This window comes from Chiroxiphia lanceolata, chromosome Z (genome assembly GCF_009829145.1).
Source record: "Chiroxiphia lanceolata isolate bChiLan1 chromosome Z, bChiLan1.pri, whole genome shotgun sequence".
In the NCBI taxonomy this organism is placed as follows: Eukaryota; Metazoa; Chordata; class Aves; order Passeriformes; family Pipridae; genus Chiroxiphia; species Chiroxiphia lanceolata.
In genome coordinates, this window is record NC_045671.1 from 247,220 (window position 1) to 274,732 (window position 27,513).

Here is a 27,513-nt window from a genome sequence, read left to right on the forward strand (position 1 = left end):
TTCGTATTAAAAATGGTTTATTTCTATTTACAATTCCACGTCTTACATCCCTCGAAACAAAAGAGTGAGGAATTAGGAGAGGAGTCAAGCTGTCATCACATGCCATTGACTAACACAGCTCCACGAGGATCCTGGAATATGCAGTGAGAGTGGGAACAAACCAGTGCCTCTCAGAAAATTAGGTTTTATAGAGAATTCCCAGTTTTCTTTGGAAAAAGAAATATCTCTGTTTTAACAGGAAATTCACTTGGGATGAACATCCAAATGTGCCAAGGCAGAAGAGAACCACCCCACTGTGCCCAAGGAACAGCAATTAGGCCAGGATTTAAGTTTTAATGGGATTTGTGTAATTAAAAATGCAGTAAATTTAACTGAACAAAGAGATTAATTATGGCAATTAAACACTTAGTAAGTTTTCCTGGGAATTCAGAGAATTCTATGGATATGGTGCTGATCGATGCCTGATTTATTAACATTAGTTTGGTAAGTTTTCTTGGAAGTATGCCCTAAGTAATAAAAAAATTCCAATTAAGATGGAAAATTAATATTTGTAATAAATATTTCCTTATTGAGATCCAGAGAGAGGGAAAACATCCAATAAAATAAATCAGGAACAACATCTAAATCCCAGCCTGCCTGGGAAACAAGGGCAGGAATTTCTAATTTAAAAACCCACTTTTGGAAGACTCAGGAATTCCTTGGAAGCCAAGATTTTAAATCTGCTTCCTCTGCTCTGATTTGGTAGGGAAATGGGAATTAAACAGGTGAAGTTCCTCCTATCCAAGAATTATCTCTATTTAGTGGCAATAATGATCCAGAGTAACTCAGGTTTCTCTTGTATTTGACATCAGAAACTCTGAGCACACATTTTCTGTGGAGCTTTTCAGTGGAGTCAGGAAGTTTCAATGGAATAAAAGAGCCACAACTGTTGGAATTACAAAATTCAACTCAGCAAAAATCAGGAATTTTACTTACAAATCCATGGAGGAGGAGGAGGACACCAGAAACACACTCCAGCTCAAAGCAATGATTTATTGGAAATGGCAGTAAATCAAACTGACAGTCTCTGGTTATGGTCAAGCAATTATCCAGGAGTCAGAGAGAAAAGGGGGAATCTTGGACTGGGATAAGGCCTTCCAGTGGCTTTGCTTCCTAGTGGCTCTCTCCTTTTTTGCCAACTACCTGGAAGAGGGGAAAAAAACAGGAATAATGTTTCACAGCTCCTGGGCAGGACTCTTTTGGTTCCGGTAAATCCAAGTGCAACTCAATTCCCAGCGAGGGAACCCAGGAGCGTTACGGGAGCACCTGGAGGGATGGGAATCCCTTCCCGGGGTTAGGAGGGATGGGAAACACACACAAACCCTTCTGTTTAGTGTTGAACACAGCAAGGCTATTTTGGGAGGAGTTAGGAGACGGGAACTGCCAGAGAACACTCCAAAATCCAGGTCACACGTCAAGCATTACACCTTAACACACTCCATAAAAAAGTCAAGTGGGAAAAAAACCCCTGGATGCTCAGTTTGAGGTTGCTCCTTTCCTTGGCATCCTTTCCATGGGCTTCCCCAGAAATACTGACCTTATAATGCAGCTCAAACCCGTACAATAATCCAGGAATTCACAGATATTCCAAAAAAAGCCCAAACCCCCTCAGTCCTGAATCCATGGACCCACTGGAAGCATTTTTCCTGCTCCTTCCCTTTTTTAATTCCTTGTCAAACTGCAACAGGGAGGAATTCTCTCCCACTTTCACCTCAAGGAATCCCTAATCAGGAGCATTTCCAACTGGAAATTCAACCTAATGCTCAAAGGCAGGAAAATTCCAACCTGGCAATGTGGGGGAAGAAGAACAAAATCAGATAATTAATCCAGTTAAAAAAATACAGTTAAACTTGTCACAGAGCAAAATTTATCCCCGCTGTGCTTCCAAACTGTGTCCACACACAGATTAGGCAAAGAAATCAGGAAAAGAAAAAGGAAAACCAGAGTTAAAAGATTAGGGATTAGGTGTTAGGAAGTATGGAATACCAAAAAAAAGTTGGATACCAGTCAGAGGCAGAGAGGGACAAGTGGCCCATGTGAATTATCTGGAAAACCCAGCACATGGATATGGATATTTTGGCATCTCAGCTCAAACCTCACCTGTTTTCTGCCCATCCCACCCCACAATCCCACAGGAAATGTTTATTAAACCCCCAGGTAGGTGGGTTTGATTCCATTTTCCTTCCTTTCCATTAAGATATTACAAAGGAGTCTTGGCAGAGCATCTCCACCAGCCCCACAAAATTCAGCTGGGAAAGGACTCTTTGGTGTGACCTTAAAATGGCACGTTCAGGGTAAAAACGGGGCAAGTGAAGTGTTTAAGGAATGATTTGGAGCAGGGAGAGGAGGGAGAAGCTGAGCTGGTGAGTCGGGAGTGCAGAAGGTGCTGGGACTGTGGGAAGGGCAGGAGCTGAGCAGAGGGAGGGAGGGAAGGAGTGCGAGGCCACACCGATCCCATCATTACTTTTTAATTTCTTCTGCCCTTTTAGTTCTTTGGGAATGGGGAGTTAAGCTGGAAAACAAACAGAAGGAGCGTTACAAGAACCAAAGCAGCAGCAAAAGGTGTAAAAACGTTCAGTGCAAACAGGCAGGTCTGAGGAGAACCAAGGAATTTACTCCAGAGGGGGCAAAACATATCCCCCACCCTGTCAGGATTTATCTGTGGCTCTTCCCACTACTCTCCATGGGCTTAAACAGCAATTTTTTCCTTGGTGTCCCTCTTTTCCACCACTCTGAAGACTTCCCTCCTCCTCAAATTCTACCTTCGGGAAGGAAAATAGGAATGTTACAGGTAGTGTTGATGAGGATCCGACTGGGACACATCAGCCAGTTCCTCATCCAGCCCTGCTCCTCTATTTGAGAGCACTTCGCTCCCATCCTGACCTGCCCAGCACAACTCCAGGAGTACTGTGTCCACAGACATTGTCTCCTTTCAAATTTCAAAAGCCACAGAAACCAAAAAATATGAGAAGATCACCAAGATTTGTAGTTTGAGAAGAACAGGGAAGGTCTGCAATCTGAATTAAGTTAATTTTAGTCCATTAGAACAACTTTTTAATGACTTTGAGCCGCAGTGAAAGGCAGCAAAGCCTGTTAAACCTATTTATTAACTTATTACCTGCAAAGAAATTCAGTTTTATGTTAAGGTCAAATTTTGGTGTTATAAATTAAGTAGGTGCCACGTTGCTGTTAGTGCTTTAACCTTCTGAGATGAAAGGTTATTTGTAACATCAGTTGTGGTGCTCTCAGTGTTACTGGTCACCTCCCCAGGAGTTTGCAACAGCATTTTACAAAGGCTGCTAATTTTTAAAGCAGTTGATTTTAAAATAAGACTCTTTACGTTAAAAGGTTCAAAAAAGGGAGTCCCAAAACCAAGATATAAGTCTCAGCTGTTAAAAAATAACATTGCTGTCAGTGTTTAGAACTTGCCAGCCCCTCAAATTTTCACCTATACATTCTTACAAAGTTGGTGACCAAAACCTTGTAAAAAGTGGGTTTAGGAACAGGACTCACTCGTTTGAAGTCGTTCATGTTCGTGGCTTGCACTGGAGTGCCAATAAATGTGAAATATGTGATTCGTGTTGTCTCTTCATCACCATGATTGGACTGGACAAACAACTGAACAGGAAAGAAAGCCAAAAACAAATGGAGTTAAACTCTCCATCTCTCACTTAATACATAAAACATGAGGTGCTCGAGAAAATTAACCAAATCAACACTTTTGTCCCAATTATAAAGATCTCTAACACTCAGAGGAGCTCCTGTCCTCCTAATTTAAGTAATTATATATAGAATGCTGGTGTCTTCCTGGTAGTTTGTTAAACCCCCACCCAGCTGGGATTTTCCCAGCTTCCACTTCCCCCCTCCCGAGGCCACAATGAGGAAGCCAAAGCAGATTCTAAGAAGTCCCAGCTCAGCATCCACTGGAATGTTTGTGCAGCCCCGAGTTACCCGGGGGGTTTCCCCTCCAGGTGCCCTCAGGGCAGGGCACTCACAGTGACACTGTTGACGTTCTGGAATTTGACGTAGCGGAGCTGGATGATCCCATCCTCCCTGATGTCCTCGGGGCCCAGCTCCAGGGCCTGGGTGGGCTCGCTGCGCTCCGCCTCCTCGAAATCCATCGACCGCGGCAGGTTGATGAAGATCTTGATGTATTTTGGCCCTTGCCCTGGGTTAAAAGAGAGGGGTGGGATTCCATTTGGGTGTTACATCCCAAAATCACATCTAATTATGAATTTTACGTGTTTTCATGATGTAAACTATAAACTATCAAAAAGGTTCATCTCTCAGTTGCTCTCACCTCGGATTAAATCCAAGAGTCTCTCTGCAGTGCATCAAATATTAATACTTTTATTTGTGTATCAAACATTAAGAAACACTTATATTTGTGTATATAACTATAGTAATTATACTTGCACATAAAAGTATTACAATTCCTTATATCTGCACCCCATCCAACACCCAGACCCTTCACTCACCGTTGTCTGGCCCCTGAAGTTTCATAGAGTAAAGCTTGACAGGCTGACTAAAAGCTACAGTGATAAGTAGCTGTGGAGGGAAACAGAACAAAAACTCCAGTATTAAACACTGTTTTCTTCACTTAAAAACCAACTTAGCACACGAAAGAGGGATAAGGGAGCTTTGGAGTAAAACTCTGTGGTTACCTCCCACATTCCCTTTAAATATCAGCGAACACTTTTCTGACTGGAACTTTTTCGCTTTGTATCCTGATTCTTCTGCATCCCCCTGCAGCAACCCCAGGATAACCCTGGACCCTGTGCCCCTGTGTGCCCCCCGTGCCTGTGTGTGCCCCCCGTGCTGCACCTGCTCGTCGCAGTCGGACTCCAGGTAGGAGGGGTCCTTGCGCAGGCAGTTCTCGAAGCCGTGCTCGTCGCTCTCGTTGAGACACTCACACCCAGCCTTGTTGATGAAGGGCAGCAGATCCATCTGGGAACAGAGGCAAGAGCACACTGAGAGCGGGACGAGGCTCCACGGGCTCGGGGAAGTCACACACGGCGCAGGGGTTGGTGACAGGAGGTGTGACAAACACAAAACACGGGTATCACACTGCTCAGGTGGGATTTATCCCTTAAATCCTGCATCCCTGGAACCACCTGCCATCCCGAGAACCAGAAACTTGGCACAGGGAGAACTTCCAAATATATTTTTGCTAAACAAGACCACAAGTCACACACAAACATCAGCCTGGAGTTAGAATCGATTTAATTAAAAACCACCCCAAATCAGTCCTATGTTCCCAGCTCTCCAAGCTCCAAGCCATTTAAAAGGGGGTGTTACTGATTAATTATCAATAATTTGATTATCAATAAACTATTAAGATATCAGTAATTAATTGTTGATTAATTATCAGTCAGCAGGAAGGGATTCCTGTGTGCCACTCAGGGCAGGCACATCACCTTTTCCAGCTGTTCCTGTGCCATCTTTTTTATTTTATATATTTTATACCCTTGTCATCTTTGTTCTTCTTTGACGGGCAACAAGAAACCTAAAGTGAACACTTTTACTACCGTGCCCTTTGGCAAACATTAGAAAAATAAAATATGACACATTTTTACACTTTTAAAGAAACGTTTGGAGGAAGACAGGTTGGGATGGGTGAGAAAAGCAGGAAAAACCTTTCATGCTTATTAAATGTGCGCTTGTCAATATTTAATTTTTTTTCCGGAAAAGGAAGCCCAGATAAGTGGTTTTCTGAGGCAGCTTTGCCTAAAATCCTATTATTTGACTTGGAGTGTGTTTAAAAAACGAAGATTTTTTTTGGTCTCCAGGCATTCCAACAAAACCCCCAGGAGATACACACGTATCCTTTGGGGATGTCTGTGTCCTCGCTGTTCCCAGGGTCGTTCTCCAGGTGCTGTTTGATTTTGTCCTCCAAACCCACAGCATCTGCTCCCTGATATTGGTCGATCCGCACTTTGTTCCGGAAGAACAGGAACGTGGGGGTTGCTGAGATGTTGTTGGTGGCAGCTGTGCCCTGGGAGGCAGAAACCAGTCCCCATTCATTGTCTGAATGACCCTTAAGTCAATCACCACTGGTCCCACTCCTAATATTGATTTATCGCGTTTTTGCTTTTTCCCCCTCAATAATTACACCAATATTCGGCTGGAAAGACTCCTTTTAACTCCCACTGGTGCTAGATTCTATATTTAAAGTATTATCTTAATAATACAGGCAGCAGGAACTGATAACCTCTCTGTACACTGCTCAAATGAAGGGCAGCAGAGTGGGCACTGCAAGAAAACTTTGCTAAATAGGGGGTTTGTTCTCCTGATTTGGGAGAATTTCATATTAGGGTTATTTGCGATGCCCCAAACATGGCAACAGCCAAAGGACACCCCTTTTAGCATCAAGCCTGAAGGGTTTGCCTTCAAATTCCCCATTCTCTGCTCTTTGTCTTCCAACCGAAAGTGGTTTTTTTTCATACTAACCTGGCATTGATGCACATCCACTTCCAAAAACGTTGCCTGGGGGTATTTGTTACTCAGGGCATTGAAGGCTGGAGCTATCCTTAAGCAAGGGCCACATCTGTGAAAACAACACTTCCACTTAATTCCACTTTTATTTTCTTTTTTAAATGCCTGCCCCAAACGGAATCAGCACATTCCTGCTCTTCCCAATATCCTGGTGCAAAAATAACCTCCCTACCTGGCTGCCAGCTGCTGATACAATTAAGGATGAGGAGTTAATTCCCAGCTTCCATGTCACGTGAGTGGCTTCACCTATTAATTAAACTAACTCATATCTGCAACTTAACTGCAGCATTTTTAACTGCTCAATGAAGTGATATAAAGGAGGGCAAAAGCAGAAAAAACCCCACTGTTAATAGAAAAATCGTATCGTTACTCCGCATCACATCCCATGGAAAAACAGCACTTACATATGACTTAAATATTTAATGGTGATAATGTATCAAAGCTTCAGGGATCATAAAATTCTTACAACAATAAACCTCATTTACACCTGTAACCGGCTATCCCCATATTAATTTACGGGAATAACTGGTTATTAACATTGTTATTAACATGGCCCTGTTTTCTGCTGATTTAACTACATCACCTTGGCTGAAAATATGTCATTTTTAATTATTCTGTGCCAGCAAAAGTGTGGGAAGTGTCCAACTGCAACTATTCCTGCAAAGGGATATTCTCACTGGGAAAGAAGAAATTAAAATCAACACCCCCCCAAAAAAAAAGTAGAAAATTAGCTAAAAAAAACCCCCAGAATTCAGCAGCAGCAACTGGACAATAACGAGGTGCGCTCTGAAGCCCCAAACCCCCCGAGATTATCACCATTCACAGATTAACGAGAATAATTCAATCGCTGAGGTTTCTTTGGTCACGAATTCATCCAGATCTCACCGCGGTTGTACCTCAAAGCCCTGCCGAGGAGGGGGAGAATCTCTGCCTTTCCTGGGCAAACAGCGCGAGGACAGAGCGAACTTTGGCGAGGGCAGAAGATGTTTTTAGAAGTTTGGGATGTTTCATTGCTGTCCGTGCCCCGCTTACAGCAGCTCCCTGGGGTTTTAAAGCAGCGCAGCGCCCGATCCCCTCCCGGATCCGAGGGCTGGCGGGGTAAGGGCTCGGCGGGAAAGGGGGGTTTAATCCCAGGAATAGGAAAGCGGTGCTGATGCTGTGCCTACATCCGTGTGGTACAGAGTGCCGGCAAGGGCCCAAACGGGCCGGCCCCGCGCCGGGTAACGGCAATAACCCACACAAACACGGGCACAGCGGAGCGCGGCGGGAGCGCGGGGCCGCCCTCACTCACCCCCTCATGGTGAACTTCACCACGGCCAGGCGGGAGCCGGCGGCGCTCAGCTCGGGCTGGAACTCGGTGTCGTTGGCGATCACCTTCACGCCCGCCATGGCGGCGGCCCCGGTGGCGGTGCGGCCCCGGTGGCGGCGCCGGGTGCGATGTGCAGCGTCACGGCGGGCAGGGCGCCCGGCATGCACCGCTGGCGCTGGGCTGGCACGGCCACGGCCACGGGCGCAGGCGCGGCCGCTCCGCGCCGCTCCGCCCGGCCGCCGCCCGCCGCCGCCATCTTGGGGCGTGCCGGGGCGGCAGCGCCGCCATCTTGGGGCAGGGCAGAGAGGGGCGGGCGATGCCGCCGGCCGCCATTTTGGGTAGGGGCGGCGCCGCCATCTTGGGGCAGGGCAGAGAGGGCGGGCGATGCTGCCGGCCGCCATTTTGGGTAGGGGCGGTGCCGCCATCTTGGGGCAGGGCAGAGAGGGCGGGCGATACCACCGGCCGCCATTCCCCGCTCCTTGGAAGTGCTGAGGGCGGCCCGGCGGTTCCCATGGTGACCCGGCTGCCGTCAGGCGCGGCGGCCGCGCTTTGCGGCGATGCGTCCCGGCTCCGGGACAAGGAGCAGGGAGCTGGTGAGAGCGGGATAGCGGGATAGAACGGGGCGGGCACAGCGGGAGCGGCCGGGCGAGCCCCCGGCGGGGATGCTTCGGGGGCCGCCGGGGGCACTGCGGTACCGGGCAGTGCCGGGACACGGGGATACCGGGAACGGCACGCGTGGGAGCCCGGGGACAGGGATACACGGATATCCAGCTATCCATGTGCCCGGGGACAGGGAGACACGGATATCCAGCTATCCAGGTGCCCGGGGATACAGAGACTCAGGTATCCAGGTGCCCAGGGAGCCGGGCAATGCAGGACCCAGGTACTCGGATGCCCAGCCTGAGTGCCCGGGGAACTGGGTGTCCAAGTGCCCAGGGACACAGTTCTCCAGGTATCCGAGTGCCCAGTTATCCAGGGGTACAGTTCTCCAGGTGCCCATGGCCCCAGGTACCCAGGTATCCAGGGGTACAGTTCTCCAGGTGCCCATGGCCCCAGGTATCCAGGTATCCAGGGGTACAGTTCTCCAGGTGCCCATGGCCCCAGGTATCCAGGTATCCAGGGGTACAGGTATCCAGGTGCCCAGTTATCCAGGGGTACAGTTCTCCAGGTGCCCATGGCCCCAGGTATCCAGGGACACAGGTATCCAGGTGCCCAGTTATCCAGGGCTGCAGTTCTCCAGGTGCCCAGGATTGGAGTCCAGATTTCAGCAAGTTTCACCCCAAAACAAGCCCCAGGTTCTTAATGGATGGGGGTCTCTGCCCCTGTTAACGGATCATGACCTAAGGAGAGGCTGCTTGTAGGGAATTAATGCTCTCTGGAGACTGAAATTCCTTTCAGTTCCAGTTTGTTGTGCCCTCGCAGCCTCACTGGTTTTGTTTCCCTTTCCTGTGCCAGCCCTGTTGGCAGCCAGGGGTGGGATTTGGGGTTATCCAGCTGCTCAGGATAACTGTCCTTCCTGACAGTTTGAAACAGGAAAAGCCTCTGTGGGTTTGATGTGTCATCACGTGAAGCACCAGGAAAACCTTGGAGCAGCTTCCAAGGGGTCAATTAACTGCAGTTTGGAGTCCAAGATTATTATTATCTCGTCCTCTGCCTTGCTTTGGAACCTCCTGCATATCCAGGGAAATGTTTTAATTGTCTTCCCCCTGTTAGTCCTTTTTCTCTGTGCCCAAGTAATAAATAGAAAGTGTAATTTGTAATTAAATTCAGAATAATCAGATTTTTATAAAATGCATAAAGAGCCCATTCATAGCTGGTTTATACTATTCAATGCTATTTTGCAGTATTTCGGAAGCAGATTATTTTTGTGTACATCCGTATCCTAATGTTAATTCCTTATTTAATGGCAATAAAAGTGTTTGGGAAGAGCAGGTCTTAGCTGTTGCCCTGCTCTGGTGTGACAAAGGTGGATTTATGTTTTACCTCTTCCTCCCATAGATTTATTCTGTTTGGGGGATTTTCTGGCTGTAAAAATCATTATTATGGGTTTCAACATAAACAGCTTGGCTTGATAAAGGTGTTTAGGTGAGTCTTGCATTCAGTATTTAATATCTTGCACTTAAAAAATCAGTTTAATGGGTTTACTCAAATAGGAACTGATCCCAGACTATTAAAATCGGGGAAAAAAACTGCCTCTGAGGACAGAGAGCCTGTGGGCTGAGGTGAGATTGCTGGGAGTGTTGGGATGAGCAACGCAGGGAACGGGGAGCTCAGATCAGTCCTTGGGCTGGAATTGAACTTGGGAGATCAGCTGGCCTGGCCCCAGAGAGCACCATTGAAATCAGAATAATGACCTGGCCTGTGCCCACTGCCAGTTATTCACCCGACAAAATTCCAAAGCACATGTTGGTTCTCTTTCAAGAACTTAAAATATCTATAAAAGAAATAAATCACCATTTCCTTTTTCTTTTTCCCTTTCAGGTGGTGGAATTGCCTCTCTGTCCGTGTGCTGAGCTCCGGCTGCAGGGACTGTCAGGCATTGTTGGCTGTGAGTTCGTGGGGTTCTCCCTGGGTAGTTTATAGGGTAGAGATTGAACATACTTAGATCTAAATGAGGTGATCAGATGTGGAGAGGTAGGGAAAGTTTGGGGGTTAAACTCTGGGGCAATCTGTAGCAGAGAGCATGAAAATGTTGTGTTAAAACAGAGGTAATCAGGAGTGGGCTGGAAGGGAAAGTTGTGGGAGTGAGACAGGAGAGAGTTTCCATGGCAGAGCCACCCTGGGGACATTCCCTGCAGTTCAGGGAAGCTCTGCTTGCAGCACCTCCAAGTCCTGTGTGCTCAGCACCTCTTCCCGTGGGTTTGGATGCCCTTGGAAAGAGATTTCAGGATATGCCAGTGAATTCAGTGAGTTGTGCCAGCCAGAGAGCTTTTGGCTGCCCTAAACGGAGCTTTTAAGCCTCAGCCCCCCAGGGTTTGTTGTGGGGGTGAGATAGGAGAGAGTTTCCATGGCAGAGAACGACTATTTGGAGGGGAAACTGAGGGAATCAGCAGTGGACAGGGAGGGAAAAATGTGCGGTAAACTCTGGGGCAGTGTGTAGCAGAGAGAAGGAAGATTTTGGGTTCAAGTGAGGCAGTCAGGAGTGGGCAGGTAAGGAAAGTTCTGGGGGTAAAACTTGAGAAAACCTCCAGGGTAGAAAACGAGCCTTTGGAGGTAAAAAAGAGGTTCCTGAGTGGTGTGCAGGTGGAGAAAACTGTGGGGGTTAAATGTGAGGTGATCTGTGGGGGAGAGAAGGAAGATCTTGTGTTAAAAACGAGGTGAGCAGTTGTGGGCTGGAAGGGCAGGTTTTGGGGCTTCAAAAGGAGGTTGATTCTCTGCGGGGAGGGAATGAAGTGAAGGAAATAAAATAAAGGAAAAGAAAAAATAAAACTAAAAGAAATAAAAAGAAATAAAATGAAGTGAAATAAAATGAAAATAAAATAAAAAGAAAGAAAATAAAATGACAGTAAAATAAAATGAAACTTAAAAAAAGAAATGAAAGGAAAATTAAAAGAAAGAAAATAAAATGAAATAAAATGAAATTAAAGAAAGAAGTGAAGTAAAAGGAAAATAAAATAAAATAATAAAAATGCAATAAAATAAACAAAAATAAGAAGAAAAAATAAAATGAAAATGAAAATAAAATTAATAAAAAGAAATAAAATAAAATAAAAAGAAAAAATAAAATGAAAATAAAATAAAAAGAAAGAAAAAATAAAATAAAATTAAGTTAAAAGAAAGAAACGAAATAAAAGGAAAATAAAATTAAATAATTTCAAAATGAACTCAAATAAACGAAAAAAAATAAAATAAAAAGAAATAAAATAGAATAAAATAAAATAAAAAGAAAGAAAATAAGGTGTTTTCTTTGAGGTAAATTGAGGTCAACTGAGGTGATGAGTGGTGGAGAGGTCTGGAAAACGTGGGGTGTTAAAGTCGGGGTGATGTGGTGGGCAGAGAAGGAGTGTTTGGAGGTGGGTTGAGGTTGTGAGCAGTGGGCAGGAGGGGCTAATTTTGGGGTGTCCCTGGAGCGGGTGCTTTGCCCCGCGGGTGCAGCGAGTCCTCGCCCCGTGGGCGCTTTGTGAGGCAGGTGCCGGGTTTGGGGCTGTGTGTCAGGGAGGGCAGGGGGGCTGCGGATGGGGCGCGGGGGGCGCGGGGGGTCCTTTGCGGCGCCGGCGGTGTCGGGGCTGCAGTACCGGCCGTGTCCGCCAGGCGGAGACTGCGGGGCACAAGCCGAGGGTGCCCCGGGCACGGGCCAGAGCCGGGCAGGGCCGGGAGGGTTTGGGAGTCCCGGCGGGGAGAGGAACGAGGGCTCGGGGCACGTTGGAACCCCCGCCGACCGTCCCCGCAGCGCTGCCCTCGGCCGGGAGCGTCCGATCCCGCCGGGAATGCGGGAGCGGGGAACGGGCGGGGCATTCCCACCGGGAATGAGCGGGACCGGGATGAGCGACAGCGGGAGGGGCGGGGCGGGGACCGTGAGAGGAGTGTGGGGCGGTGACCGAGGTGACGGACATTCGGGGGGGACGGGGCCATAGAAGGGGTGTGGGGTGGGGCTGTGTCCATAAAAGGGGTGTGGGGTGGGGCTGTGTCCATAGAAGGGGTGTGGGGTGGGGCTGTGTCCATAAAAGGGGTGTGGGGTGGGGCTGTGTCCATAAAGGGAGTTGGCAAGGAGGGGCAATGCCCATAAAAAGAGCTTGTGGGGCGGGGCGATGCCCATAAAAAGAACCTTTGGGGCGGGGCTACTCCCATATAAGGTTGTGTAGGGTGGGTTATGTCCATAAAAGGGGTGTGTGGGGCTGGGCGATGCCCATGTAGGGTTGTGTAGGGCGGGTTATGTCCATAAAAGGATCCTGTGGGGCGGGGCGATGCCCATGTAGGGTTGTGTAGGGCGGGTTATGTCCATAAAAGGATCCTGTGGGGCGGGGCGGTGCCCATCCAAGGGGTGCCGGGGCGGGACGAGATCCATACTGGGCTGTCCGGGTCCCTTCCCCGCGGGGTCGCAGCCGAGGCTGGCGGGGAGGGCCCGGCCCGTGCGGGGGGCGATGGGCGATGGGGTTCGTTCCCGGGGCTCGGGGGGCAGCGGGAGCGGCGCTGCGGGGCGGGACGGGCGGGAGGGGCCGGGGGACGGCGGGGAAGCCGCGGCGAGGGTGACAAAGGGCCGGGGCAGCCCCAGGTGTGGCCGGTGAGGATGACGAGGGGCCGGCCCTGCCGGGGGGCTTCCTGGGAGCACTTTTTGTTGGGAGCTTCTGCAGGGGAGCCGTGGATCCCGGGGAGTCTCTCCAGCCAGGAATTTCCCCTGATATTTTAGCTCCTAAAACCAGTGAGTTTTATTTCCTCTGGGCACAAAACCTGATGGTATTTGTTAAACTCACTTGCTAAGTTATGCATGGCTTGATGAACCCTTGCCTCTTTCCCTTTTCCTGGAGGGATGATCGGTCCTGCCTTGGAAGCAAGAGAACGTCCTGGTGTCTGGGAATATTTTGGGCATAAAATTGGAGGTAAACTGTAGGGGACAGAGTGTGTATTTGGAGTGTAATAGCTCAGCGAGTCAGTAGGGGAGCGATTCAAGTCATAAACAGGAAATCAATATTTTGGGGCTGCCTTTCTGAGAGGGAATAACAATTGTTTTCCGTGGGAAGGCAAGCACGTGGCCCCCATGATTTAAGGTGTAGATGGCAGCCTGCCCAGGGGAGGTAAAGGACAGCAAGACTTTGTGTCCTGACCCTTGATGGACAAATTGGTGGAAAGGTGAAGCTTTCACTCAGCATCTGGGTGAGCTGATGAGTCGTTTTTTTGTGAGGGGCTCCAGCCACATCCCTGGGGGGAAGGGAGGGATGGATGGGCTGGATGGAGCCACAGGCACGTGCTCGTGGGAACACACTTGTCCAGGGCACTGGGATCCGGGTCGGGCTCCAGTTCCCCTGGTGTCCAGGGATGCAGGGTCTGAGGGGTTGGATCTCCCTGGGGCTTTGCAGGAGTGAGAAGAAACGTGGTGCCAGAGCTGTGTCCCAGCGGGCTGTGTTTGCCTCTGAGGACAGAGAGCCTGTGGGCTGAGGTGAGATTGCTGGGAGTGTTGGGATGAGCAATGCAGGGAACGGGGAGCTCAGATCAGTCCTTGGGCTGGAATTGAACTTGGGAGATCAGCTGGTCTGGCCCCAGAGAGCACCACTGAAATCAGAATAATGACCTGGCCTGTGCCCACTGCCAGTTATTCACCCGACAGAATTCCAAAGCGCATGTTGGTTCTCTTTCAAGAACTTAAAATATCTATAAAAGAAATAAATCACCATTTCCTTTTTCTTTTTCCCTTTTAGGTGGTGGAATTGCCTCTCTGTCCGTGTGCTGAGCTCTGGCTGCAGGGACTGTCAGGCGTTGTTGGTTGTGAGTTCGTGGGGTTCTCCCTGGGTAGTTTATAGGGTAGAGATTGAACATACTTAGATCTAAATGAGGTGATCAGATGTGGAGAGGTAGGGAAAGTTTGGGGATTAAACTCTGGGGCAATCTGTAGCAGAGAGCATGAAAATGTTGTGTTAAAACAGAGGTAATCAGGAGTGGGCTGGAAGGGAAAGTTGTGGGGGTGAGACAGGAGAGAGTTTCCATGGCAGAGCCACCCTGGGGACATTCCCTGCAGTTCAGGGAAGCTCTGCTTGCAGCACCTCCAAGTCCTGTGTGCTCAGCACCTCTTCCCGTGGCAGAGAACGACTATTTGGAGGGGAAACTGAGGGAATCAGCAGTGGACAGGGAGGGAAAAATGTGCGGTAAACTCTGGGGCAGTGTGTAGCAGAGAGAAGGAAGATTTTGGGTTCAAGTGAGGCAGTCAGGAGTGGGCAGGTAAGGAAAGTTCTGGGGGTAAAACTTGAGAAAACCTCCAGGGTAGAAAACGAGCCTTTGGAGGTAAAAACGAGTTCCTGAGTGGTGTGCAGGTGGAGAAAACTGTGGGGGTTAAATGTGAGGTGATCTGTGGGGGGAGAGAAGGAAGATCTTGTGTTAAAAACGAGGTGAGCAGTTGTGGGCTGGAAGGACAGGTTTTGGGGCTTCAAAAGGAGGTTGATTCTCTGCAGGGAGGGAATGAAGCCCTTGAGGTAACCTGAGGTGATGAGTGGTGGAGGGGTCTGGAAAATGTGGGGTGTTAAAGTCGGGGTGATGTGGTGGGCAGAGAAGGAATGTTTGGAGGTGGGTTGAGGTTGTGAGCAGTGGGCAGGAGGGGTTAATTTTGGGGTGTCCCTGGAGCGGGTGCTTTGCCCCGCGGGTGCAGCGAGTCCTCGCCCCGTGGGCGCTTTGTGAGGCAGGTGCCGGGTTTGGGGCTGTGTGTCAGGGAGGGCAGGGGGGCTGCGGATGGGGCGCGGGGGGCGCGGGGGGTCCTTTGCGGCGCCGGCGGTGTCGGGGCTGCAGTACCGGCCGTGTCCGCCAGGCGGAGACTGCGGGGCACAAGCCGAGGGTGCCCCGGGCACGGGCCAGAGCCGGGCAGGGCCGGGAGGGTTTGGGAGTCCCGGCGGGGAAAGGACGGAGGCACAGACCGGTCTCACTGAGTTCCTTGGTGCTGCATTAATGCTTTTGGCTCCTTTTCTGTCCAGTTGTGCCCTCGCTGGGGCTCAGCTCTGTTCAGTGCCCAGCGGCTGGTGGAGTGTGGCGAGTTGTGCTTCCTGCCGGGCGGGAGCTGCCTTGGGGAGCTGCTCTGTACCCAGGGCTGTGCCGAGCCCGGGAGCTTGGACAGGTAAGGGCAGGGCCCATCCTGCCAGTGAGGATGGGTTTGGCTGTGGGAGGATGGAATGGATTGTGTGCCTGTTAACTCCAAGGAGAGCCAAAAGCTGGAAGGGACCCCAAGCAGGTTTGGTGCCATGAGAGCAGCTTCCAAAGCCCTTGAGTGTTGGAGAAATGTCCAGGAGAAGTGGTTCCTTTCTTGCAGGGAGGCAGTTTGCAAGGCCAGGGGGGGTTGCTGTGCTCTCCAGCAAAAATACTCCCCTTGGGATGTCCAGGATGAGGAAATCTTGGCCACGTGTTTGCTGGAGAAAAGGTGTGTGGGTGCCTGTGTGTGCCACCTGTGTGTGCAGGAAGGGGGTTCTGGTGGCACTGGAGGTGCCAGGGAGCCAAAAAGGGCACAGTTGTGTGAAAAAGGCCAAAGCTCTGTTGACCTCTGTCGACACCTGCACCAAAGGAGATGCAAATTTCCCCCCCTTGGTCGCAGGCTGCCCAAAGCTCCCAGGAAAGGAAGCTTTAGATTCCTCCCCAGCTTTGTGCTCAAGGTTTCCTTGCTCCTCTCTCAGCAGGATGTCAAGTGCCACCGTGTACCTGAGGTGCCCCTTTCTCCTGCTGGGAGAGCAGGAGGTGGATGGAAAGGATCCCCAGGCATCTGCAGGCACGAGGGACTCGTCCAACTGGGATTTGCCTCCAGCCCATGGTAAGATGGACTTTCAGGGTCCCACGGGCCACGGGCCAGCTCTCCTGCTGGAGTTTTTGGGTGCTGGATTGGAACCCAAAGTCAGGTCTGTTCTGGAGTGTGTTACACGTCTGCAAAGCTCCTTCCCTCTGTTTCTTTTCTGTTCTGGAAAGCACAGTCTGGGGGTCCCGGGCCCTTCCTATGAAATGGTGCCACGGAAATCATTTTGTACTGAGAGGGGAAAGGAGCTGTCTGTGGGAGGTCAGATGTCCACGATAAAAGCTCGATGTTTTTTCAGTCAGTGAACTCTTAAAATCTCTTAGTGTGTGGGAATGCCTGGCTTCTAAAACTCACCAGCTGAGTCTGAGAGGTTTCTTTGCAGAGCTGATTTCAGGCAGCAGAATTGGCCCCCAGGAGGGACTCTGTGCCTGCTCTCCCGTGGCTCCAAGGGATCTCTGGGCCTTCACGCCGGCACCGAGATTTTCTCGGGAAGGGCCTCAGATTCCCGGACCGCTCTGGGACACAGGCAAGATCCCCCTGCCTTTAGAAATGAGGCCTTCTTGTGGCTTCCTGCCCGTCCACGTTGGTGGGTTCCAAAGAAGGCCTCTTGAAATCCCTTTTGGGCTGTGCATTGAAGCCTTGGCACCAAATTGGGCCCCCTGGAGGGACAGTGCTGTTGGTGCCCCCCGGGCTGGGGCACCCCGAGGACTCCAGCGCGCACCGAAAGGATTATTCGGGGAGATCCTCGGGGTGCCCGGCCCTGGGGAGCTCAAAGCAAGGTCCCTGCAATGGATTCAGGCATTGCTGAGAGTATCCCAGGGGTACCTGTCCCTGCTAGACATGGAGCTCTCTAATGGGCTGTAATTGGGTGATAAAAGTGGTGCTCCAAGTGCCAAAGAAGGGTGGGATTGGGATTAAGAAAGGAGCAGTGATGGTACAATTGGCTGTTTTCTCTTGAATATAACTGTGAGAGCTGCAGGAGTGCAAGGTGTGTGTTCCAGTCCCCAGCATTTGGTTTGCACGTGTCCTGGTCAGACACAGGTCCAACTTCCTCAGTCCTTAACACAGTAGAGGGAGAATTAAGGGCTGGCACTGTTAAGGTGATTGGTGTGACAGGGGTCAAACTGGGAAAACATTGGGTGGTTCCTCAGTTTGTCTATTTGCCAAACTCACCCAAACCTCTGCTAGGAAGAGATGGAGTAGAAAAGTTGAGGCAGAAATGAAATGGAAAACTGGGGATATTGACACTGTAATTGCTGAAAGGAAATGTGTCCAAGCAGCAGCTCTTGTTGTGCAGGGAATAACTCCTGTCAGCAGCAAGGTCCCGACTGAAGTGGCAGCTGCAGTTGTTCCTGTGGTGTGGGCCAGTGGAATTGCAGGAGAGTGGAAGAGGGCAGAACCTGTAGGTGTTACCCCTACTGTGGGATCTGTCTGGATTCTCTATGGAATGTGATCTGTGTGTAAGAGCTTCCCGTGGCTGTCTGTGCAGGTGGGGCAGTGCCCGAGTGTCCCGTGGGATCCCGAGGTTGGAAAAGCCCTCTGAGCCCCCGGGGTGCGAGTGCTACCCCAGCCCTGCCCAGGCCAGCCCAGCCCATGTCCCCAAGGGCCACAGGAGGAGCATCCCCTGAGGGACAGGCCTGGGGTGAGGGCTGTGGGCACTGCCAGTGTCCTTGCTCCTGGAGCGGGGCTGGGGGTTCCCAGAGAGGCTCCAAGAGCCCTTCCCTTGTCCCTGGCCTTGGCAGGAAGGATGGCTGGTGTGAGAGCACAGTGTGCAGGGCCAGCAACCCAAAGCCACCCTGGGGACATTTCCCTGCAGTTCAGGGAAGCTCTGCTTGCAGCACCTCCAAGTCCTGCGTGCTCAGCACCTCTTCCCGTGGGTTTGGATGCCCTTGGAAAGAGATTTCAGGATATGCCAGTGAATTCAGTGAGTTGTGCCAGCCAGAGAGCTTTTGGCTGCCCTAAATGGAGCTTTTACGCCTCAGCCCCCCAGGGTTTGCAGGGTTTGACCAGGACAGAGTGAGCCAGGGTGGATTCTCCTGGTCAGCCGGGCCAGCACTGTCCGTTGTGAGTTCTCCTCTCTCAGAGGAGGAACCCCCACTTTGCTGTCCCTCGTAGGGCTGAGTGAGGCTGTGGGTTGCACTGCAGAGCATCTGCAGGCTCCTGGTGCTTGGGGCCGTGGTGTTTGGGGTGCAGGAAACATCCCTGACTGTCTGACCCGGGGCTGGATGTGCCTTTGCAGGAGTAACTCGGGCTGGGAATCCCACCCACCCAGCGCTGCTGTTGACGGAGACCCAGGGCCAGCCAGTTCCTGCAGCTCGAGGAAGAGAAGAAAGGAGTTCAGAAGGAAGGACAGGTAACACACCTTGACTGAAGGAATCCTTTTCTGCCCAGAGCTGTTACTGGGAGGGGAAAAGCCTTTGCCTGCATGTGAACTGAGCTGTCAAACAGCCCAGAGAGGTTTGGTTTCCCAGTGGAAGGTAAACCTGGGGCTCAGTCCTTGTCTGGTGGCAGCTCTGCTCTGTGCAGCTGCAGCACCAGCTTGGCCACGAGATGTCTGCCCTGAACAGCCACAAAATGCAGCCTGAGACAAACCTTCCCAAGCTGGAAAGAAAAGTCCCAGAGGGTGGTGGCAAGGGCTTTCTGCCAGGCGTGGGCACTGCTGAGGCTGGAATGATTTCAGTGTGTTTGTTATCACTCTGCTTGCCAGCCCGGAGCAGAGTCAGTGTTCCCTGAATTGGATGTGGAGTGTGGAGGTGTCTGTTGGAGAGGAGAGAAATGTCCCTGCTGGGTGGTGTGTCCTTGGTGGGCAGAGAGCTCTGCCCTTGGCACTGTGAGTCTGTGGATATGGACTCCATGCAGGGGTGGCAGTGGCTCAGGGCAGAGGGAGCAGGGTCTGACAGACGGTGGCACTGGATGTTTGGTTGTGGTTGGGAAGGAGCAGCTTGAGGTCCCCAGGGTTGTCTGTGCTGGGGGTGGGTTTGGGTCCTGTGGGAGCAGAGGTGTCATGGATGAGAAGTTCCCTGAGAATGGAGCCCCGGGGCTGCTGCCCCTGAGGAGCAGGGTAAGGGCTGTGTGTGCCCAGGGGCCCTGGCTGAAGGCTGCAGGTGCTGGGAGTGTGTGCTGGGCAGAGGCAGCCAAGGTGTGTGCGGCTGTTCCCTGCCCTCCACCCTCGGCCCCGCCGGGCGCCTGCCCAGCGCTCCAGGGGTGGCCAAGGGGGAGCTCCCGGAACCTGCCCGTGCCCACGGCCCCACAGTGCCAGGCCTGGCCTAAAGCCGGCTTTGTTGGGCAGAGCCGGGCCAGCGGGACCCCCTTGGAACCGCCCCGCAGCCTCCCCTGGGCTGGAGGCACCCGCAGGAATTGTCCCAGGGCTGGAGCTGCGGGCTCGGCTGCCCCGGGGCTGCCGTGTGGGCTGGGGGGGAGCGGGAGGGGCTGTGGGGAGGGATTACTGCTGAGCCACAGTTCTGGCTCTGGGGCACTCAGGAGGTGAGACCTTGCTCGTTTCCTCTTGTGTCCCCTAAATCTCTATCCCATGTGTTGGATTGGGTTTGTTTAGTAAACGAAATGGCTTTTTTTTTAAGTAAAGGAAAATGTTGCTGAGACAGGTGTAGAAGTGGATACTCCCAGCTGGGAAGAGTCCCCTTATGGTATTTTGGCCCCTGAGTGGTCGTGTCATGGTTGATGTGAGGACTGGACTCCTGTTTGAAGGAGGCAGAAGCCCTTGATGTAGTGCAATGTTTCCAAAAGGCTTCAGGAGAGAAAGGAAAGGAGGTGTGTTGTCCTTGCAGCCCTTCCCAGCTCCAGTCACAAGCTCCAGCTGTGCCTCTGTGTGTCTGGGAGCGTTTGCTGGGACTGTGCTTCCAGTGCATCGTCCCTGGGAAGATCCTGTTGTTCCAGAGCACTGGGCACAGTTTGGGGCTTGTTCAACTTCAGAGCTGGATTGGAGCAGTCCCTGAAAAGAATGAGGAGAGTGGAGTTTTGTCCCAGTGGTGCTTGGGCTTGACTGGACTTGACAGTCTGGGCTTTGTGTTTGAGGTTGTCCTGTGTTTGCTCTGCAGATAATGTGCCCTTACCAGTTCAGCCCAGCAGATCCCAAGGGCTCTGACAGGAATATTTGTTCTTTCCTTCCCTTTGGGAGAACTTCATCTCCAAACTGCTACGAGCAATTCCTCCCTTTCTCTTGGAGCAAACCAAGTGTCAGAGTGAGTTTGCCAAGGAGCCCAGAAGTGTCCTTGGGGCAGAGAGTGCTGCCAGCTGCGTGTGCCTGTCCCCAGCCTGGCACTGCCCACAGGGACACACTGGGCACTGACCATTAGAGGGGACAAAACCACTGCCTGCCACAGGGTTTGTCCTGTGCCAGTCAGGCCTTGGGCAGGAATTGGACTGGGGAACTCAGTCAGCTGCTCTTCCCCCACAAAGCATCATCCCCCTGGGCATTAATGATGTGCCCTGTGCCCAGCGCTCACTGTTCACCCAGCTGAAACCAACGCAAGGCTTGCTTTGCTTGGAACAACTTCAAATAACTGTAAAACAGAATAAATCACCTCTTCTTTTTTGCCTTTTAGATGCTGGAATTGCCTCTCTGGGTGTGTGCTGAGCTCTGGCTGCAGGGGACTGTCAGGCCTTGGTGGCTGTGAGTTCCTGTTCTTCTCCCTGGGAAACTGGAAATGGTTATGAATTAGATTGCAGAAATGTTTTCTGAAACCTGCCCCCTTCTTTCTGCCTTTTGCTGACTGATCTTCTCTTTCTGCCTTTGAATGTGCAGCCTCCTTGCAGCTCCCATCTAAGACAACCTGGGGTGACTCAGTGGGGACAGAGGAGATGTTTTTATCTGCAAACTTGGGGTAATTTCTAGGGGATCCAGCAACTGTTTCTTTAGGAAATGTGTTTAACCACATTGGCCCAAGTTGTGTTTGCACCAGCTGGGGCCAGAGGTGCAAGGCAATCCAAAGCAAACCCTGCTCAGCCCCTAAATCCCAGGGTAAGTTCTCCAAGCTGCTCCTTGAGGGACTAAAGACCCATTAAAATGGAACCAAGAGCACTAATAAGGTTCCTGGGAATCCCAGTATTGCTGTCCTGGAATTTTTAACAGCTTTTTATGACAATAATGGCTTTCTTCCTTTGGACGAGTCCCTTGGTAGGATTTGGGGTTTCTTTGGATTTTGTATCCCTCCCAGTGGCTGAGGGAAGAGCTGAGGGGTTTTGTCGGGAAGAGAATGCCCAGTTTTGGGGTAACAAAGATCAAATCAATTCTGTAGAGGAAGGAGAAAAGTGGGGGTGAAACTGGATGTTATTTGTAGTGGAGAGAATGAGCACCGAGAGGTGAACTGGGGCAGTCAGCAGTGGGCATGCAGGGAAAGTTCTGAGAGTAAACTTGCAATAGTCTCTAGGGTAGAGATTGAACATACTTAGATCTAAATGAGGTGATCAGATGTGGAGAGGTAGGGAAATTTTGGAGGATAAATGTGGGACAACCTGTAGCAGAGAGCATGAAAATGTTGTGTTAAAACAGAGGTAATCAGGAGTGGGCTGGAAGGGAAAGTTGTGGGAGTGAGACAGGAGAGAGTTTCCATGGCAGAGCCACCCTGGGGACATTCCCTGCAGTTCAGGGAAGCTCTGCTTGCAGCACCTCCAAGTCCTGTGTGCTCAGCACCTCTTCCCGTGGGTTTGGATGCCCTTGGAAAGAGATTTCAGGATATGCCAGTGAATTCAGTGAGTTGTGCCAGCCAGAGAGCTTTTGGCTGCCCTAAACGGAGCTTTTAAGCCTCAGCCCCCCAGGGTTTGTTGTGGAGGTGAGACAGGAGAGAGTTTCCATGGCAGAGAACGACTATTTGGAGGGGAAACTGAGGGAATCAGCAGTGGACAGGGAGGGAAAAATGTGGGGTAAACTCTGGGGCAGTGTGTAGCAGAGAGAAGGAAGATTTTGGGTTCAAGTGAGGCAGTCAGGAGTGGGCAGGTAAGGAAAGTTCTGGGGGTAAAACTTGAGAAAACCTCCAGGGTAGAAAACGAGCCTTTGGAGGTTAAAAAGAGGTTCCTGAGTGGTGTGCAGGTGGAGAAAACTGTGGGGGTTAAATGTGAGGTGATCTGTGGGGGGAGAGAATGAAGATCTTGTGTTAAAAACGAGGTGAGCAGTTGTGGGCTGGAAGGGCAGGTTTTGGGGCTTCAAAAGGAGGTTGATTCTCTGCGGGGAGGGAATGAAGTGAAGGAAATAAAATAAAGGAAAAGAAAAAATAAACCAAAAAGAAATAAAAAGAAATGAAATGAAATAAAATGAAAATGAAAATAAAATAAAATAAAATGAAAGAAAATAAAATGAAAATAAAATAAAATGAAATTTAAAAAAAGAAATGAAATAAAAGGAAAGTAAAACTAAATAAAATAATAAAAAATGAAAGAAAATAAAAATAAAAAGAAAGAAAATAAAATGAAAATGAAATGAAATGAAATTAAAGTGAAATAAAAGGAAAATAAAATAAAATAATAAAAAATGCAATAAAATAAACAAAAATAAGAAGAAAAAATAAAATGAAAATGAAAATAGAATGAATAAAAAGAACTAAAATAAAATAAAAAGAAAGAAAATAAAAGGAAAATAAAATTAAATAAAATAATAAATAATGCAATAAAATAAACAAAAAAAAGAAAGGAAATAAAATGAAAAGGAAGTAAAAAGAACTAAAATAAAATAAAATAAAATGAAAATAAAATACAATAAAATAAAAAGAAAGAAAAAATGAAAATAAAATTAAATTAAATTAAAAGAAAGAAATGAAATAAAAGGAAAATAAAATTAAATAATTTCAAAAATGAAATAAAATAAAATGAAATAAAATAAAAAGAAATAAAATAAAATAGAATAAAGTAAAATAAAAAGAAAGAAAATAAGGTGTTTTCTTTGAGGTAAATTGAGGCAAAGTGAGGTGATGAGTGGTGGAGAGGTCTGGAAAATGTGGGGTGTTAAAGTCGGGGTGATGTGGTGGGCAGAGAAGGAGTGTTTGGAGGTGGGTTGAGGTTGTGAGCAGTGGGCAGGAGGGGCTAATTTTGGGGTGTCCCTGGAGCGGGTGCTTTGCCCCGCGGGTGCAGCGAGTCCTCGCCCCGTGGGCGCTTTGTGAGGCAGGTGCCGGGTTTGGGGCTGTGTGTCAGGGAGGGCAGGGGGGCTGCGGATGGGGCGCGGGGGGCGCGGGGGGTCCTTTGCGGCGCCGGCGGTGTCGGGCTGCAGTACCGGCCGTGTCCGCCAGGCGGAGACTGCGGGGCACAAGCCGAGGGTGCCCCGGGCACGGGCCAGAGCCGGGCAGGGCCGGGAGGGTTTGGGAGTCCCGGCGGGGAGAGGAACGAGGGCTCGGGGCACGGTGCTGGGAGTGTTGGGATGAGCGATCCGGGGAACGGGGAGCTCGGATCAGTCCTTGGGCAGGAATTGAACTCGGGAGATCAGCTGGTCTGGCCCCAGAGAGCCCCAGTGAAATCGGGATTAGTGACATGCCCTGTGCCCAACACTCATTGTGTACCCAACAAAATTCCAAACAAGTCTTTGTTCTGTTTCAAGAACTTAAAATAACTTTAAAACCAATAAATCATCATTTCCTTCTTTTTTCTCCCTTTCAGGTGGTGGAATTGCCTCTCTGTCCATGTGCTGAGCTCCAGCTGCAGGGACTGTCAGACATTGTTGGCTGTGAGTTCGTGGGGTTCTCCCTGGGAAACTGGAAATAATTAGCAGTCAGGTTGCAGCAATGTTTTCTGAAGCCTTTGCCTTTTCTGTGCCTTTGGCTGACAGCTCTCCTCTGTGTGCCTTTGCAGCTGTTGCCTGGTGTCATTTCCCTGCCTGAGCTGGCTGTGGGTTGGTGTGGGACGCGAGGCCGGAGAGAGCGAGCGGAGGAGCCTCGGGCTGGAGAGGGGCAGGAGAAAGGCCCTGTGGGCAAAGGGACGTCCCTGTGTGCCCAGGGCCCTGCAGGGGACAGGATGGACACTCTGGGGTCACTCTGAGGGGTGAGTGGAGAGCCTGGGGGCAGCATGTGAGTTCACCTCCGGGGAAGAAAGAGGGCATGTTTGTGAGGGAAGAGCTGAGGTCACGTGTTTAACCACATTGGCCAAAGTTGTGTTTGCACAAATTGGGGCCAGAAGTGAAGGTCAATCCAAAGGAAGCCCTGCTCAACCTCCAAATCCCAGGGTAAGTTCTACAGGCTGCTAATTGAGGGGCTAAAACTACACATAAATGGAACCAAGAGCACTAATAAGGTCCCTGGGAATCCCATTACATTGTCGTCATAGAGTTTTTAACAGATTTTGAAGTTTTTTATGACAGCAATATGTTTCTTCCTATGGATTTTTTCCCTCTGCAGGATTTGGGGTTTGTTTAGGTTTTGAATCCCTCCCAGTGGCCCTGACACTGCTCAGGAGCTGGCAGGACAACCAGAGTCAGAGCCCCTGGCAGGCGCAGGGGGTTTTCCCTGCCAGTGGATCCAGCCTGGCCAGGTGGGATCCGCTTTGGCTCCCGGCTTCTGCCAGAGACAGAATGTGTTCCGTTGATTGGAATGAGAATCCAGGAGCTTCATGTCCTGGAGGTTCCCTGGGCAGCTGATCCACTCTGCCCCGTGTCCTGCTCTCAGTTCCTGCCCAGCCAGAGCCAACTGCGCCGAGGGCACGAGCACTCCCAGCCTGGATAGGGAATGGGGGACTGGCTTGTGTAGAATTCACCTGAAAAGTAAGTAAAAAGGATGATGGGAATATCTGGGTCCTCATGGAACCTGCTGGAAGTAGAGAAGCACAGCCCCAGATCTCCAACTCTGAGTGGAGTTGTGGAATCTAAACCAGCAGGAACGGATACCCCAAAGTGAACACTGAGAGAACAGGACCACGTAAGGGTCGCTGTCACTGTGGAAAGGCAGAAGGCAGGTGTTGGCCCAGGAGAAGGCGGGGGCCGGACGCGCTCCCGGCCCGGGGCGAGGCAGCCCCTGAGCACGGGCGAGGACGTCTCTGCGGGCGGGAAGGCGCTGCCCCTTCGGAGCCTCGGGAGCGGCCCCGGGGAGTTCTTTTCCCCGAGGAAAGGGATGCACATCCCTGCCCTCGGGGCACCCCGGGTCTGACCCGCCTGTTCAAGCTGTCCCTGGGCTCTGCAGTTCTGGTTGGGTCCCCGAAAAACTGTGAATTGCATCCACCCCAACTTTCTCCAAGGCTACCCTTTTGTTTTCAGGCATCTCCGAGGGCTCTTGCTTTAGGGCCACTGAGGGAAGATTGCCCCGGCTTCAACAGTGCTGCTGGCTGCCGGCCTCCGGCTGGAAGGGCAGGGATTTGGGGTGGGCGGGACACACGTGGGGGGCACGTGGCAGCTCTAGGAGGTGGGCCCTGGGAATGGCTGCCCGTGCTGGTCCACAAACACAAGGTGCCTGCATTCCCAAGTGCCAGCAGCGTCAGCATAAAAGAGGAGATTCATTTTCCGGGAATTACATCGCTGGCCCTCAGAAGGGGTTTGGGGTGTTTTGGGCAGCATCAGCGCGGGGCTCAGTTCTGAACTGGGGCAAACCCTGTCCACGCTGCGGGTGCCGTCCTGGGCCCAGGCCAGAGGGGCTGCGGTTGCCAGCTGCTCCCCGTGTCCGTGCCGAGCCAGCGTCCCAGGGGCACAACAGGCGGCGCCGACACTTCCGAGGGAAGAGTTTTCTCTCTGTGGGAAGCCGGGATTTCGAGGAGCGAGAGACGTTCCTTTCCAGCGTGGTTCACCTCCCGCCCTCCCCGAGCACGGCGCGTGCGACTGCAAGGAAGGATTCATTTCTGCCCGTCCCCAGCCGGTCCCAGCCCAGCGGGCCGTGCTCCCTGCGGCCCGTTGGGGCAGAGGAGGGAGAGCTGCGGAGATTTATTAAGAGGGGATTTCCTGACAGTATTTGTCTGCAGTCTTGCCCTCCTTTGACTCACCTGGCAGCGTCCGGTAGCTGTTTGCATCATAGGCAGGACCTGCCTCCTCTGGAAATAAAGATTAAATATTTTAAGTGGGTTTTTAAAACCAGAGGGGTTGCCAGTGGAGGGTGCGAGTTGCAGAGACGTGGGGGGGGAGAAGAAGGAGAGCATCAGGTGTCGGATGAGCTGCACCTTCCTGAGTGCGGGGAAAAAGTGGCTGTTGGAAATTGCCGAAGTTGCGAAGGCGGGAGGGGAACGCGGAAAGCAGAGCCGGGAGCGGGCTGTGCCTGAGCCGCGGCACGGTCAGTGCCAGCTCCGGGGCCGGCTGCGCTGCCGGGGCTGCCCGAGCGCGGCCACGGGGACAGACGGACGGCTGCGCTCCGGCTCCCCGACCGCGGGGCTCGGCCCCTCCTGCCCGCCGATCGCCGGGGCAGCGGGACCGACGGACCCTGCCCGGGGCAGCGGGACCGACCGACGGACCGATCCCGCCCGGGGCAGCGGGACCGACCGACGGACCGATCCCGCCCGGGGCAGCGGGACCGACCGATCCTGCCCGGGGCAGCGGGACCGACCGACGGACCGATCCCACCCGGGGCACCGGGACTGACGGACCCGGCCCAGGGGGTGACGTGTCCGCCAGGGGGCGCCGCGGGCGCAAGGGGGGGCCCGGCCCCGCCCTCGGGGGAGGAGCGAGGCGGGGAGCGGGGCCTCGAGGGGCGGGGCCGGTGCAGGTGCGCGAGGCCGCAGCGCGCGTGCGCGGGGCACAGGTGCGCGAGGCCGCAGGGCGCGTGCGCGGGGCACAGGTGCGCGAGGCCGCAGGGCGCGTGCGCGGGGCACAGGTGCGCGAGGCCGCAGGGCGCGTGCGCGGGGCACAGGTGCGCGAGGCCGCAGGGCGCGTGCGCGGGGCACAGGTGCGCGAGGCGGGGCCGAGGTGATTTAAGGCCCCGTGAGGAGCCGCCGGCGCCATTTTGCAGGTGTTCGGCGGAGGAGGCGGCAGCGGCCGCGCCGGGCTCCCCCGGCGGGACCCGGGGATGGCCGAGGCCACCCACCCCTACCCCTCTCCACCTCTCCTTCCCCCCCTCCTTCCCCCGTACCTCCCTCTTCCCTCCTCCTCTTTTCCCCCGAGCCGCTCTCCCCCCACCCCCGCTCCGCGCCCCCTCCGCTCCCCGGCTCCCCTCAGCCCTCCTTCCTCCCTCTCCTCCCACCACCCTGCCCGCTCCCCCTGCCCCGGCTCCCTCTCCGCCCTCTCCCTTCTCTCCTGCACACCCCGATCCCCTCCGGACCCCTCCTCCTTTCCCTCCCCCGGCCTCCCTCTGCCCTCGCCTCGCCCCGCTCCGCACCCCGAACCCCGGAACCCGCTCCGTGCCCGTCC

The 27,513-nt window shown here is 52.0% G+C and overlaps 1 protein-coding gene and 2 long non-coding RNA genes across 10 annotated transcripts; 2 read left to right on the forward strand and 1 right to left on the reverse strand.

The window, feature by feature from the left end:
- Window positions 1–8,024, reverse strand: TXNL1 (thioredoxin like 1). 2 transcript variants are annotated; one of them, XM_032676196.1, is made up of 9 exons: window positions 7,826–8,002; window positions 6,490–6,586; window positions 5,861–6,034; window positions 4,864–4,986; window positions 4,518–4,587; window positions 4,035–4,207; window positions 3,553–3,657; window positions 2,504–2,551; window positions 1–1,182 (listed from the first exon to the last, which is right to left on the reverse strand). In XM_032676196.1, exons 1-8 carry the CDS (start codon window positions 7,921–7,923, stop codon window positions 2,525–2,527), a joined length of 867 nt encoding a protein of 288 aa, XP_032532087.1. In that variant the 5' UTR covers window positions 7,924–8,002; the 3' UTR covers window positions 1–1,182; window positions 2,504–2,524. The 2 variants fall into 2 exon arrangements, with proteins under 2 accessions (XP_032532087.1, XP_032532086.1); XM_032676195.1 differs by lacking the exon at window positions 2,504–2,551 and having other exon boundaries at window positions 7,826–8,024.
- LOC116780837 lies at window positions 7,614–25,931 on the forward strand. Of its 7 annotated transcripts, none has more exons than XR_004354657.1 (6): window positions 8,286–8,436; window positions 10,325–10,391; window positions 14,197–14,299; window positions 23,859–23,925; window positions 24,051–24,239; window positions 25,444–25,931. It is a non-coding gene; the product is annotated as an uncharacterized LOC116780837 (long non-coding RNA). The 7 variants fall into 7 exon arrangements; XR_004354656.1 differs by having other exon boundaries at window positions 8,289–8,436; window positions 14,197–14,263; XR_004354655.1 differs by lacking the exon at window positions 23,859–23,925 and having other exon boundaries at window positions 8,296–8,436; window positions 14,197–14,263.
- Window positions 14,423–22,469, forward strand: LOC116780844. The gene is made up of 2 exons (XR_004354667.1): window positions 14,423–14,459; window positions 22,049–22,469. It is a non-coding gene; the product is annotated as an uncharacterized LOC116780844 (long non-coding RNA).
- Window positions 25,932–27,513: the final 1,582 nt, after the last annotated feature.